This window comes from Crocuta crocuta, unplaced genomic scaffold (genome assembly GCF_008692635.1).
Source record: "Crocuta crocuta isolate KB4526 unplaced genomic scaffold, BGI_CrCroc_1.0 scaffold19, whole genome shotgun sequence".
NCBI lineage: Eukaryota > Metazoa > Chordata > Mammalia > Carnivora > Hyaenidae > Crocuta > Crocuta crocuta.
Window position 1 is genome coordinate 4,187,160 of NW_027551565.1, and position 15,638 is coordinate 4,202,797.

General features: G+C 37.6%; 1 protein-coding gene across 1 annotated transcript in view; it reads left to right on the forward strand.

Moving 5' to 3' along the window:
• TIPARP (TCDD inducible poly(ADP-ribose) polymerase) overlaps window positions 1-13,063 on the forward strand; it is a 29,664-nt gene extending 16,601 nt beyond the window's left edge. The window contains exons 3-6 of the mRNA XM_077750128.1: window positions 4,022-4,190; window positions 5,527-5,687; window positions 11,004-11,282; window positions 11,987-13,063. Coding sequence (XP_077606254.1) covers window positions 4,022-4,190; window positions 5,527-5,687; window positions 11,004-11,282; window positions 11,987-12,434 — 1,057 coding nt within the window. The 3' untranslated portion in view covers window positions 12,435-13,063. The remainder of the gene's footprint in view (window positions 1-4,021; window positions 4,191-5,526; window positions 5,688-11,003; window positions 11,283-11,986) is intronic.
• The last annotated feature ends 2,575 nt before the right edge of the window (window positions 13,064-15,638 follow it).

Here is a 15,638-nt window from a genome sequence, read left to right on the forward strand (position 1 = left end):
TCTGTTATGTGTCCCTGTTTGAAAGATTTCCATTTCCAGCTATTTGTACTGCTCCTGTCCTTCCCTGTCCCCGGTCTTCTTCCAAAAGGCAAAGTGCTTGAAGAACTCTTTCCTTATTCTTCCACACAACGCTTTCCTTACTGGCATTATTTCCTATTTAAACTGTTCCTAAAATTCTTTCTCTACCAGAAAGCTATCTTGGATTGGTGTAGTAAAGCCTCTTAATTTTTCCTGATCTTTTTCCATTCCTGAGCACCGGTAACCACCTTATGTCCCATAATGAATGCTGCCATTCCTGGACACAAGTAACCTCCTCTCCTATAATGCTGCATGCCTACTCTTTGTCCTCTCATTGCCAGGATATATTTGCCACTATTAAGTTTAGATAGGCAGATGTACCGACTCTTTGGTTTTATGTTTTGTTAGTTATTTCTCTCTTGAAGCCCCTGGAAGCCAGGAACTACATCTGTTTAATTCTTTGTGTATTGCCTAATACAGCCCACCATCACTATTATCACATATACATGACTCATAACTGCTTTCTTATAATAGGAAACAATGGTTTGATAAGGAAAAGTGGTGTATGTTGAAAATTTGGCATCTGTACTACATGCATTTTCTACTGATGCAGATGGAAGAGAAAAGAAACTCTTGGCTTTGGATTTTTTAAGCATTCCCTGTTTAAGGGAGAGCAGGTGGTAAAATTAATCTTATAAAAAGATAATTTAATGTTTTTCAAATTTGTTGTTTTGTCTCTGCAAAGTCTAGAAAAGCATATTGAAAATCAAATAGAGCTAAAACAGTACTTTGATACATCAATCCAAAGAACAGTTGATTGTAGTAAATTAGGATTTGTCATAGAATTTTCATAATGCCCAGTGGACTGAAATGCACAAAGGATGTGGCAAAGGCTGCAGTTTTAGATGTCTTTCTCATGCAAATCATTATCTATGAAGTCTTAATAATACAAGCTTAAACAGAAATTGCTAGAATGATGTCCAGAATAAAATCTGGTACTTGAACAGCAAAAAGCATTGGCTGTTTATAATGCATATTAACATAATAACTGCTGTTCTGAGAATTCCTTTTTTTTTTTTTTTAAGTTTATTTATTTATTTTGAGAGAGAGAGAGAGCCTAAGCTAGGGAGGTGCAGATGAAGAGGGAGAGAGAATCCCAAGTAGACTCGCACTCAGTGCAGAGCCAGACATGGAGTTCTGTCCCACAACCCTGAGATCATGACCTGAGCGGAAATCAGGAGTTGGATGCTTAACTGGCTGAGCTACCCAGGTGCCCTATTCTAAGAATTTCTTAATTTTTTTAATGTTTTCTATTTATTTTTGAGAGTCAGAGACAGTGCAAGCAGGGGAGGGTCAGAGAGAGGAAGATACAGAATCTGAAGACAGGCTCCAGGCTCTGAGCTAGCTGTCAGCACAGAGCCCAACACGGAGCTCAAACTCAAAGAACCGTGAGATTATGACCTGAGCCCAAGTCGGATGCTTAACCGACTGAGCCACCCAGGCGCCACTAAGAATTCCTTAGAACACTGAGGATTTAACACTTAATTGGAAACAGTTACTAGAAGATAAACTTAAAGTGGGGAAAATCTGTTTATATACTAGAAACTAAAGAGGGGGAAACAGGTTATTATCTCTCTCCTCAGTGATATCAGACTCTCCAAAAATTAAGTGAAAATTGTTTAAAACAAGTTGATGTGAAGTTTGATTTAGGTATAAGAGTTCCAGTTTTCAGTGTTTCCTCTTCTTGTTTTTCTTTCTTTCTTTTTTTTTTTTAAGAATTTTCCTGGGGCGCCTGGGTGGCTCAGTCGGTTAAGCATCCGACTTCGGCTNCATTAAAAAAATTTTTTTCCAGAAATAAATCATTTTAAACAAAGAAGTGTCCAAATGTAATTTTAAATTATATTTTATTGCTTTATTCCCATTTCACACATAATGAAAAATATGTGTTCCTTNGTTCTTTCTTTCTTTCACTTCCTTTCTGTCTTCCGGTCTTTCCTCATTCTAAGCAGGAAATTAGGGTTTGGGGAAGTTTCTTAGGAATTTTTAAAGGAGCATACTGCCTTTTACAAGTTATGTGCTTCGTGGTACCATTAATTGGTATATATGACTTAGGTTATTTTTGTTTTATTTTCCAATAGAACCTATTTCAAAAATTATGAACATTAGGATGGAGGATGGGAAATAGATTTTCTTGCCCTGACATTTGCCAGGAGTGTTATAGAGGGATGTTATTAGGTATTCATGAAAAAAAGGGAGAGCGCTGTCATAGGTTTGGAAGGGTGCTTTATAGCCCTCATCATGGTACTTCAGTATTTACCTTAGCATATGAAAGGGACTGAGGAGTGGCCGAAATAAGTAAATTGTTGAGCTTTGTGTAACCAAGTTTTTTTCAAACATTTCACCACAGAATGCATTCTATGGAGAATACCCATTCACAGTCCTTGAAACAAGGGTTCCAAGAGCAGAATTTGTAAAGTGTTGTATTAACCAACAAAACCCATAGGTCAGAATTAATACCATTTTCAAAATCCTAATTTATGGCAAGGAAATTAGTTAATTATTGGGAATATTTGTTCAAATACCTGGATTTCATGGGAACCAGTCATTGGGAGTGCCACTGGATCTGGACTATCCTGTGTATTAGAGACATCCATTTAGAAATAAATCTGTTGTGGAAAGGGTGGAAAAATGAAGGAATGTGTTTGGACACTTAGTCACTCTGCTGATACCTATGATGTTACTTTATGATATACTTTATTTTTCATGCTTTCTTAGGAACAATTTTAAACATACACAAAATGAACAGTACAATGAATATTTTTCTGGTTACTTAAAATAGTTCATTATTTTTAATGAAGTTTCATTAAAAAAGAAAGAGGTTTTAATGGGACCACCCATTATAATTCTTAAATGATTTTGATTCATAGAGTGAGATTTTCTTCTTATAGTATTGAGATATTTATAAAGTGCTGATTCAGCAGCAGCAGACCAGATAACAAAATTACAAAAATATTCTCAGGGCGCCTGGGTGGCTCAGTTGGTTAAGCGTCCGGCTTCAGCTCGGGTCATAATCTTACAGTCTGAATTCAAGCTCAGCATTCAAGCTGAGCTGACAGCACAGAGCCTGGAGCTTGCTTCAGATTCTGTGTCTCCCTCTCTCTCTGCCCCTTCCCCATTCATGCTCTGTCTCTGTCTCAAAAATGAATAAATGTTAAAAAATTTTTAAATTACAAAAATATTCTCATAACTAAACAATAATAATCCCAACTGTTTTTCTCTTCATGTTTTACAAACTTTTCTTCTTCCCCTCTCACAGGATAAAGGATAGTATTGATATTGGATAGAATAGCAATACTGGTCTCATCTGGGGTCTTTTTATATTTTCCTTTTTTTAAGTTTTATTTGTTTATTTTGAGAGAAAGCGCACACAAGTGGGGGAGGGGCAGAGAGAGAGGGAGAGAAGAGAATCTCAAACAGGCTCTGCACTGTCAGCCTAAACTATGAGATCATGACTTGAGCCAAAATCAAGAGTTGGACGCTTAACCAACTGAGCCACCCAGGCACCCCTTTCCTGTCTTTCATCAGGCAATATTATATATTCCGGTATTGACTTAGGTAAACTGGTGCCTCTGAAAAAAGGGCAAGCTTCGACAGAAGTCTCTTGTTTCTCTTCCTGCTTTTATGTCAGCTTCATCTTAAAACTGACTGCCTGATTGGCTGAGACTAGGGTTTAGTTCATCCCACTGTAGGGAGGGTGGGATTATGTTGATTGGTTTAGGTCAGTGACTGTGGGATAGCATCAGTCCTTCCATAACTCCATGGCCTGGAACTTTTGGTCTTGTTAAGAGAAAACATGTAGGAAATGGGGAAACCAGTAATGTCCTTTTAATCCAAATAAGACAAGTTTTGAAAATTCTACATATTTTTGATGTCTGATGAGATGTTTAGATATTTCTATTTTGCCAATCTATTAACAGTTCTTTTTTGGGGGGGGTCTTTTTAGAGGACAAGAATTTTGGGCAGATTTGAATGCCATGAATGTGTATGAAACAACTGAATTTGACCAACTACGAAGGCTGTCCACACCACCCTCTAGCAATGTAAATTCTATTTATCACACGGTCTGGAAGTTCTTCTGTAGGGACCACTTTGGATGGAGAGAGTATCCTGAGGTATTTATAGGTGCTTTTTCCAAAAAGTACATTTAAATTTTTTTTTGGTTTTCACTGTCCTTTCTTTCTTCCTTTACAACAGTGACTAGACAGAACAACAAATCAAAGAACTTATTAATGTAAAATTGAGACTTATTGATAAAAGTAACCTTATTCTTTCTTGCTTTTTTTGAAGATGTATTTCTTTCCATTAGTCTTCTGGAATACATAATTACAAACCACTGTTATTAGAGAGGTAAAATGTTTTCCCCAATATCTTATACTATAGAGACCAAGTATTTACATTAATAAGTACTCAAATTCAGTGCCCCTTTGGCCTAATTTTAATGAGATGAGCACTGGTGTAAGTCTGGCTATTTCTAGCTCCAGGGCTCGTGGTCATTGGATCCTGTGTTACACTTAGCATTTCGGAAGTCTGACGGGAAACCAGCACTCTTAAGCCCCTGTAAGAAATACTTGACAATGTTTATTGAGCTGTGGTCAGGCAAATCAGTCATTTAAAATTCTGGCATGTGCATCCTTAGTCTGAGATGGTAAGAATAGCTCATCAATCACAAAGTAAGCTTTTCAAAATGATGATGGGTTTGCTTTGCCTCTGAGTGAGAATTCTGAGTCCATTTTAAAATGATGAAATGGACTTCAGAGATTAATTTCACATTCCAAAGATCTGACTTCTTTAACTTGATTAAATTCATTTCCAGCATTACAAAAAGGGAGAACTGATTTCTTTACCCTTAATTTTTTTAAGGCAATAACAAAAGAAAACTACCTAATATGTTAATTACTTAATAATACACAATGGAATTAAAATTTCTGAGACTCTTTTAAGCAATCACTAGTATCTAATACTTTCCATGGAAAATAAGAGGCTCTTTAAAAAGTATTCTCAGAATACTTGGGCTGTCCCTCTGTTTTTCCTCTGAAAGATTTCTTGGGGTTAGAACTTAACTACTTTATTTGAACTGTATACACTATCATCTTTAATTCTCTTCTGAAAATTCCCATAAGAAATACAAACAAAAAAAAATCTCTAGGACTTTGTTAAGGCCTCAAAATAGAATAGAGTAGTTCCCTGGGCCTCAGTGTTTCCTGTGTTGGACCACAATCTTCTGAAGAAAGAACATCTTTCTATTCTGCATCTTTGCCCCCTGCTCCCTCCCCAAAAGTCCTATGTGTAAAGGGAATTAGTTTGACTGTCTGTACTTTATTGAAACTTCACTGATGTCAACAGCAAGGTTAGCTATTTTTGCCTTTAGTTATAGTAACGTTTTGTATATTTCATAGTGATTGCTTTTTCTAACTTTGTTTTTTCTTTATCTTCTGTTTTCTGCTCCAGTCTGTTATTCGGTTGATTGAAGAAGCCAACTCTAGGGGCCTAAAAGAAGTCCGATTTATGATGTGGAACAACCACTACATCCTCCATAACTCATTCTTCAGGAGAGAAATAAAAAGGAGACCTCTCTTCCGCTCCTGTTTTATACTGCTGCCATATTTACAGTAAGTGTCCAATGGAATGCCTAATCTTTACTCTCATTTTATGTAAATGTACAACTGAATGCCAAAGAGTAAAAGATTTTAAGTGAAGACACTAACATGGTTATTCTAGAATGTGAAATTTTGAGTTATTCTATGGGTTGAAGTCTTCAAAAAGTAGCATTCAGGTAAGCTACAATTAACCTCATTAAAAGAGTGATTATCCAATTGGTTTTTTGTACCAAAAAGCAAATAGAAGTAACATTTTTACACAACTAAAAATAATTATATCTGGAATGAGACAGTTTGCATTTGCTTCCTTTGTGAAGATTGAATTTCCTGATGATATCTTTCCATGTAATGGGACTATTTCCCAGTCCAGGTAAACTGCCAGGACAAGTAGAGAGAGTCCTCCAAGGTGGCATTCTCCAGTTCTTCCTTGAGTGAATTTTCTTGGGAAGAATCCTTTTCAAATAATTTGTATTCTCATATGCTAGGTAAGGCCCACCTTCCTGTAATACTCACTAAAATTATCTGTCCTATTTCTAGGGTTGAGACTGAATTCCTCCTGAATTATAGATGAGCTCTTCTTCCATTTTCCCAAGTGCCATTTCTTCTTCCCCACCTCTAAATAGACAACCGGCACATCTCCATAGATGCCAAAACTTTTGGTGGAGCACGTTACCAATAGCATGGCCATCTTTAAAAGTTAGTAACCCTAGGGAAATCATTATGTACTCTTGTCAGATATACCATATTTAGAGCCTGATTTTTATTTTTATTTTTATTTTTTTAAATATTTTTATTTATTTCTAGGAGAGAGAGAGAGACAGCGTGAGCAGGGGAGGGTCAGAGAGAGAGGGAGACACAGATTCCGAAATAGGCTCCGGGCTCAGCTGGCAGTCAGCACAGAGCCCGACGCGGGGCTCGAACCCATGAACCACGAGATTGTGACCTAAGCGAAAGTCGGACGCTTAACCGACTAAGCCACACAGGTGCCCCTAGAGCCTGATTTTTAAAATGATACTAGGTTTGCTTGGTTTTATGGAATGGGAAGGCCTAGAGTAATACTGGTTTTTCTCTTCTACTAGTCTTAGAGATGCTGTTTTTTATTCTTACTAGCTTTTTTAAAAATTTCAGTCTCAAGCCATGTTTTTCCCAGATCATTATGACAGAATCTTAATGATTCTAATTATGAGATTGCAAAGGGAACATAAAAAACAAAATGCAAAAAAAAAAAAAAAATACAAATGAATAAAAATCCCTAAAATGCTCAGTATCCAAAAGCAATTTTTAGTAAAGATGATTTTAGAAATATATATTGGCTTGGGGTAAATGTGTGCTTTCTTTCTAGTCCAAGTGTGAATTATTTTACCTTGTAGGTTTCTTTTTTTTATTAGAATCTAATAAAAAAATGCCATTTCTGTGATTTTACTAGCACAGCTGGAGACAGTGTCAGCGTCCGGTAGTTAGGAACATATTGTCCTCCTAGTGAGACAGTAGGACTCATTAGTGGGACCAGCAGCTTGGCATGCTGAGCCAATCAAGCAAGATGTAGCTTCTGAGTGAGAGTAAGAATGCTCATTCGAGTACTGCATTGTTGGGGGAGTTTTGCAGCATGGCGAACATTGATTTGCTTCAATTCTAAGACAAGTAATTGTAGAATAACCCCTCCCCCTTTCCTTTTAAACTTAGGCTTATTTTGTAAAACCATGAACTATAGAAATAATATAAGCAATAGTAAAATTAATGCCACATATTTGGCACCTTACTGTTTATAACATTGGCTTACCAGAGAACAAAGAAATTCACTTTATTTTCTCTTCCCTTTCCTTTTCAAAATTTTCTGTTTTAGTCTTCTTGTCTGGAACAGTGATAATCAGGTATAAAGTAAGAGCTTAGCAAATAGACACTTCAGTGAAAAAGAGAAAAGAAGCAGCAAGTTCATCAGAGTGGAATGGGTAAATGCAGCCCTTCAGTTCCTATCTGCCCTAGAGTCTAGAGCTGTGGGGCACTTAGGCCTAGTGGGAAGAAAATACAGGTGGATTAGTTTCAAAAAGCAGACTGCAGGGAAGCCTGGGTGGTTCAGTCAGCTTCCAGCTCTTGATTCGGCTCAGGTCATGTTCCTAGGATCTTGCGATCTGAGCCCCATGCCGGGCTCTGCACTGTGTGTGGAACCTGCTTGGGATTCTCTCTGTCCCCCCTCTGCCATGCTCGCTCTCTCGCTCGCTCTCTCTCTCTCTCTCTCTCTCTCTCCCCTCCCCCCGTCTCTCTCTCTCTAAAAAAAAAAAAAAAGGCAGACTGCAAAAATAGATGTCAGAGAGTCCACAATTTTAATCTTAGCCAGGAAGAAAGTTTTGTTTTTAAGTAAATGCAGTCAAATTAAAACATAGGTGTCAAAAAGGCTATAGTTCTCAGTGAATCAGAGATGCCTAAGAATTGGGAATGCCCAGAGTAAGGGAAGTGGGGAGAGAAGACTTAATCTATGAATTTCCTGGAAATATGGCTCTTTATAAATGAAAAGTTCCCTGTTGGTGCTTTTTATTCCTTGCAGTTTTATTGAGCTGTAACTGACATACAACTGTCCATTTATGACTCCAGATACATGTATATTGCAAAAATGATTACCACAATCAAGTTTAGTTACCTCATAGTCACAAAGAACATATTTTTTTCCTTGTGCTTGCTGCTTTTTAATGAGGCTGATAAGAAGGAGCTTATTCTTTTTAATATTATTGGAATATTTGAGCTGAGGCTGCATAAGCAAACAAATCTCAGATTTAGAGGTTTAGGAGTTCATTTCAGCTGAAAGGACATCTATCTGGTACAGTCACCTCATGGTCATGGGAAAGCCTGATAGAGTTTCTTTGACTCCTCCTCAGAAAGGATACAATAAGTTAATTTTTATATCATCAGTAAAAGTGGGTTAGGAAACATCTTTTGAAATGGCAAGGGGAGTGAAAGGGTGCAAAAGATGACCTTGGATTCTGAAAATCCATTCTTCAGAGGTCCTGGAGTATAAATTCTATACCCTTCAGCTTTGCCTGGTACAACACTGTGAAGCACACGGTATGTCATTGGAATACCCATGAGCTAAATACGAACTCAACATCCTCAGAAAATAAAGCCACATTTGTAATTGTGCTTGGACTATGTATTTCTGACTCTGTAGAAGTCCATCAGACAGCTGTGTATCTGCATTTTTATCTTTCAACCTAATTTGGATGTTGGCTTGTTAAAAGTAAGCATCTGGAGGTAGAAATGGATGATAAAATCTAATGTAATGGTTTAGGATGGATAGGATTTATTTACACAGGCTCATCTTTAACCGTGTGAGTCTTCTATGGTTAGTGCCAGGTTTTCAGTACAGCTGTGACAGCAGCCTAAAACCTATTTTGGGCAGAGTGGTTTGGGAGAATCTTCCCTTCCTCCCTCAACTCAGAAACCTCTTTTGGTAACTTCAATCCCTAGTAATACTGGAAAACCTGGTAGGCTGGAACTTACGCTCTTTGCAGAGCAGGAATAGAGAGAACAGCTAAAAATAAGGCGCTTATACTCTGTTTCCTGCCATCTCTCCAGAGTAGTGATGGCTTTTTAAGGAGTTACAGACCTTTCAGAATCTGATTAAAGCAGTGGGGCCTCTCTTCAGAAAAATGTGCCAGTAATGAAGGCTCTGGAGGAATCTGTCAGGGATTTATGAAAATGCTCCAGAGGACAAGAACTATTGTGCCTCTGCCATGAAGGTTGGAACAGCCAGTGCCCCTTTAAGTTGACCCCTGAACTTAAAAGAACCTAGGGGGTTCTGTAAGCCCTGGCTCTATTCAGAACTCCTCTGCATCTCACAAGGATTTTCAGGCATGATAAATTGTGGGCACAACTACTTGAAGTGTGGATGGGTGTTAGAGGAGGCAGTTGTGCTTCTATAGCTTTTAGCTTCTTAACAAACCATCTCTTAAAAGTCAAAAGACTGTGTGAGGTGGTGGTGGCGGCGGCGGCGGCAGTGGGAGTCAGGCAAACCTGAGTTGCAACCCTGGTATACATCTGTCACTTTCAAGCCTTGGTAGAGAAATCTATCTATATGTCTTTATCTATATATGTGAGGTATATAGAAATAGAGAATGCTGCATCTAGAAATGATGCAGATAGACTTGGATTCAAATCCTGTCTCTGTTCTTTGCTACTATGCTAGCAAGATCTTTATTTGAAAAGTATGGATAACCAAGCCATCTTGCAGGCCAGTGATAACTGTGTGTAAAAAGCCTGTTCATAGGATGTGCTTACTATCAGGTGGCTATGATTATGAGGAGGCTAATGGTAATATATGCTCTTGGAGATTATTTGCATGTTCATTCACAGTTGTAACCTCTGTGTCATAAAGCTCTTTTGAAAATTTTAGTTTCCTAATCCAGTTTGCAGACCTACTGCTTCCTTGTGACCACTCTGTGCTGATGAGTATTACAATACCCTGACCCTGAATCTGGATCTCAGGGCCAGGATTTCCTATCTTTCTGATTCTTCCCTTTTGCTCTGTTTTGAAAAGGGCCAAAAAAATAGAATTTAAACTTAAGCATTTAATTGGGCAGGAATAAGAAACCCTCAAGCTGATACTCATCTAAACCGATCCTTTAGAGTATAAAGACCTGAATTTTTAAAGGTTCAAGAATATGCATTCTAGTGTCTAGAGCTTAAAGTTAATTAGCTCTATCTTAAGCACACCTAAAGCTGTAAAATTTGAATACAGTTGATGGTTTTCTTATACGTGATACTGAAAAATGAAGCAAATGCGAAATGTCAGCTTTCAGTGCCTACTCCAATGATTTTTGTTTGTTTTTATACAAAAAGTATAAGCTTTTTTATTTTTAATATCTTACGTCATTACTGCCTGTCTTACTTTGTCTCCCCATTATTCTGCTCCCCCCACCTATGTAGCCTTTAGTAATGGTAAGTTTTTTGCTTGGTATAGCAAAGTTTGAAGAATGCATATAAATTGTCGCTGTTTCCTTCAAACAGTTTCTTTAACTGTGTAGGCAAAAGAGGAGTCCAGGATTCAGAAAGTAAAGATATTTGTAAATTGGTTCCTGCTTGCTTGCCTTGTAGCAGTACATTCCAGAGTTTTCTCCACAAGGAGGAAGCCAGGAAGAAGCTAATAATAGGTTATCTGTATACAGGCAGTGTTACTCTAAGCTTTTGTCCTTTAATACATAGCATTTTTATATTGTTTTTTAAATAAGCATTTAAGCTGTACAAAGTACAATATTAGATATTGCTATAGAGCACTCTAATGTGAGATGTGCTTATCTCTGAATGTTTTGCATTGACATTCCTTCCTCTCCCTTCTAGGACACTTGGTGGTGTTCCCACACAGGCTCCTCCACCTCTTGAAGCAACCTCATCATCACAAATTATCTGCCCAGATGGGGTCACCTCAGCAAACTTTTACCCTGAAACTTGGGTTTATATGCATCCATCTCAGGACTTCATCCAAGTGCCTGTTTCTGTAGAGGACAAAAGTTATCGAATCATTTATAATCTTTTTCATAAGACTGTGCCTGAGTTTAAATATAGAATTTTACAAATATTGAGAGTCCAAAACCAGTTTCTTTGGGAGAAATATAAAAGGTGAGTCAGCAGTATGAAAAGTTCAAGAGAGCTTTTCTTAATGTAGCTAATAACAAACGCAGAGCATAATAATAAAGACTTCACAAAACCCAATATGTTTGTATTTTATTATACAAACTCACATATATTAACTCCTATATATGCCTCATAACAGACCTGTAAGTACAATTATTGCAACACATTTTACAGAGAGGAAACTGAGTCATATAAAAGCTCAGTAACTTCCCACATGTGATACAACTAATAAGATAACGTGCTGGAGTTTGAACCCTGGCAGTTTAGCACCAGAGGCTTTGCTCTTAATCACTTGACCGTGCTGCCTCTCAAGTAACAAATGTGGTACAAAAAGAATACATGCAGGTTTGAGGAATCTGAGAATTAAGAGACCCTCAGGTTGGTGGAATTAGACAAAGAAGCCATCCTGAGAAGGTAAGTCTGTGCCCTGGATTTGAAATGGAAGAGAAAGCAAGTGAACAAGTGTTGGGAAAATCTAAAATAAAATAAAAGGGCTTTTCTTATCTGCAGTGGAAAAGATAAGTGTAAACTTGTAGTATGATCTTTAATGACATTTTGCCCTTGAAAACTACTTTAACTAACGCTTCCTCCCCATTGAAACCATACGGAGAAGTTTATGACTATGTCTTGCCTATTAAATTGATATATACCTTCCTTTTTCTGAATTCCCTGTCCACTTTTTGCTTTAGGAAAAAGGAATATATGAACAGGAAAATGTTTGGCCGTGACAGAATAATAAATGAGAGACATTTATTTCATGGAACATCCCAGGATGTGGTAGATGGAATTTGCAAGCACAACTTTGACCCTCGAGTCTGTGGAAAGCATGCTACAATGTTTGGACAAGGCAGTTACTTTGCAAAGAAGGCAAGCTACTCTCATAACTTTTCTAAGAAGTCCTCCAAAGGAGTCCATTTCATGTTTCTGGCCAAAGTGCTAACTGGCAGATACACGATGGGCAGTCATGGCATGAGACGGCCCCCTCCTGTCAATCCTGGCAGTGTCACCAGCGACCTGTATGACTCTTGTGTGGATAATTTCTTTGAGCCTCAGATTTTTGTCATTTTTAATGATGACCAGAGTTACCCTTATTTTGTTATCCAGTATGAAGAAGTCAGTAACACTGTTTCCATTTGAAAAATCTTGGTACCGCTAAGTTATTTGATATGAACTCAATCCAGCATTTGTAGCAGGTTTTAGATGGGTGGGACAGAGTGGGAACAGTGTTGGACATTAATAGGGCACTTTTAAAACCCCTTTTTTTTAAGTGCTAGAAAGTGAAATTTTTTCTTAAAAACACAAGTTTTAAAATGACCACTTATTCTTTAATTATTTACTAATTGTTGTTAGTGTACTCAGTGTGGAAAAGACTATAGATTGCATACTCTTTTTATTCACACTTGTACATACAGGCAGCAATGGTATTAGAAGCATTTTTTCAAAAAAGAAACTGAACAGCCTAACGAATTAAATGTGACTTAAGCCTGGTAGAAGTTTGGCCAAATGAAATGGAGGCTGTGAGCAAAGTGAAGATTCTGTTTATTTATAATGATAAAACTGACTGGAGCTGGTACTACCATACTTACTCCCTGTCCAAAGCATCACTTGTGGTATAGGATAAATTCACAAAATTCTGGTGGGTGGAAAGAAATTTTTATTTTCTATCAGCAAAACTGAAATGTATCACCCAACCAGAGAGTGATGACTTTAACTGTTCTCCAGAGTTTGCCTGGGAATTCAGAGGAAGTTAAAAAAAAAAAAAAACCNTGTTTTGGTTCCATTTACGATGATTGAATTCAGCACATAGTGGATGATCTGTAAGTGCTGGTTGATTGGTTGAATGGCTGTGTGATTCACTAAATGAACAGACCCAACCAGAACCTGCTGCTTAAACTTTTTTGCTCTAGGAATCGGCAGAAACTATATTAGCTAGCAGTCAGTTGTAAGTCACAAGAGAACAGTGAATATTTCATTTTGCAGGTAAATATTTGAGGAAAAGAGACAAGTTGTATATCAGCAAACAGCTATAATGAAAAATATGGGCAGGTTGTCCCCGTCAACAGGTGCTGTAGGAAATTATATGAAAAGGAATTATAGAAGTCTTGTCAGCTGTTAAGCACCTTAGCTTTCAGCCAACTTAATTTAAAAAAACTTTTTTCAAGTTTATTTATTTTGAGAAAGCACACACACATGCCTCATGCACAGGGGAGAGTCAGGGAGACTCCTAAGCAGGCTCTGCACCATCAGAGGCTCTCCACCCAGAGCCCGAAGCAGGGCTCAAACTCACAAACCATGAGATCATGACCTGAGCGGAAACCAAGAGTCAGACGCTCAACCAACTTAGCCACTCAGGGGCCCCTCAGCCAGCTTAATTTATACTATGGTGAAGATTTCCAAGCAGAGACTACAAACTGTCACACACTCCTATAGACAGGAAGGGTTTTTAATATGTGCAAAGTTTATAAATATTGGATCCTTTGTAATTATAAATTCTAAAACCTAACTCTGCCTTTTGCTACAAACCTATTTTAGTAAATTATAAATATAAAGAAAATCATTAGAGCCTGAAATACTAATCTTTTTTAAATGTTTGTTTATTTTTTTGAGAGAGACCAAGTGGGAGTGGGGGAGGAGCAGAGAGGCAAGGAGTCCCAGAATCCAAAGCAGGCTCCAGGCTCTGAGCTGTCAGCACAGAGCCCGACGTGGGGCTAGAACTCCCGAACTGTGAGATCATGACCAGAGCCCAAGTTGGACACTCAACTGACTGAGCCACTCAGGTGCCCCTGAAACACTAATCTTTAAAGAGGAAATTTTATTATACTAGGTCTGAAAATGATTGAAAAAGAATATATTCAACATTCGAGACACCTGGGTGGCTCACTTGGTTAAACCTACAACTTTGGCTCAGGTCATGCCCTCATGGTTCATGAGTTTGAGTCCTGTGTCGAACTCTGTGCTGACAGCTCAGACAGCCTGGAGCCTGCTTCGGATTCTGTGCCTCCCTCTCTCTCTGCCCCTCCCCAACTCATGCTCTGTCTGTCTGTCTCTCTCTCTCTCTCTCAAAAATAAACATTAAAAAAAAATTTTAATGAATATATTCAACATTCAGTGCTGTATATAGTCTGCTTAAATCAGTGGGTTTTTTCCTCCATTTAAGGAAGATTAGATGACCATAAAATGTTTCTAGCTTTCCTTAATTGGGATCAAATAATCAAAATGTGTTTAGAAAATTCTGTATGACATTTCTAAAACCTAATCCACATTATTTATGTTGCTGCTATTGTGTTTATTTTTTTTAAATAACTTAATNCTGATTCATTTTCTCATCTTTGTAAAAGAAGCTTGATTTACAAAGACTACAAATAAGAGATCCTACAATGCAAACATTTTTTTGTAAAGTCCTATACAAACTGATAGTGTTTATTTACAAATTAAAAGCCAGATATATAATATTTAGAGAAGATCGTGTTGGTTTTAAAAACCTGCCCTTTACAGTTTATTGATTTAGATACTCTGTGGGCAAGTTAAAGAAATGAAACCGTACTTTTTACCTTCTCTTCCTAACCTTTCTCATAAGATACGGTAGAAAGAAAATTTTGCTATTGAAAGTTTTCATCAGCATTATTATTGGTCTTAATTAATACGTTACTACTCAGCTCATTCCTCAGCATATCTTCTGGGAGCCTGTCAGATGAGCTCTTTTAAAGCTTTAATCTCACTTGAAGTATCTGTGTGTTAGAATTGTTTCATGGACACTTTGCAGAATTTTCTAAGCTAAAGCAAAGGTGCCCTACCACTCTGAGCAAATCGGAATTTCATGGATTTAATTGCCCTAAGCATCTAATGATTAATAAAAGGAAAAATAATTATAAACTTTGAATTCAGTGATCTTTTCATGAAAATTTGTGTTAACTCATCACAAGCATATCTGTGTTTGATAAGTAGAATATACTTAGCCTACAGACAACATTTGGTGCTCAAATGGATTAATGGGCTCCTTACAATAACTCCCATATGCTGCTAGAGTTTATAGCCAACAGGCTGGAAGCCGCTGGGCTAAACTATTTCTGTATTCAAGGTTTATAACTATATATCTCAGTCATATCCAGTCTTTAAAAAAAGCCTTAAGTCAAGACACCTAAGGGGCTCAAACTAGTGTACAAGAGCCTCGAACCCTTCTAATACCTAGCAAGTTTTAGGTGCCAGATTGTCATTTGGTGGGCCTTCCGTTTAGATACATCAGCTGCACTTAATAGTGTTTCACAGTACGTTAAGGACTGCATCTAATATATTTGAGTGGCAGGCGTACACTAAACATGCTACTCAACTACATGGTGATGA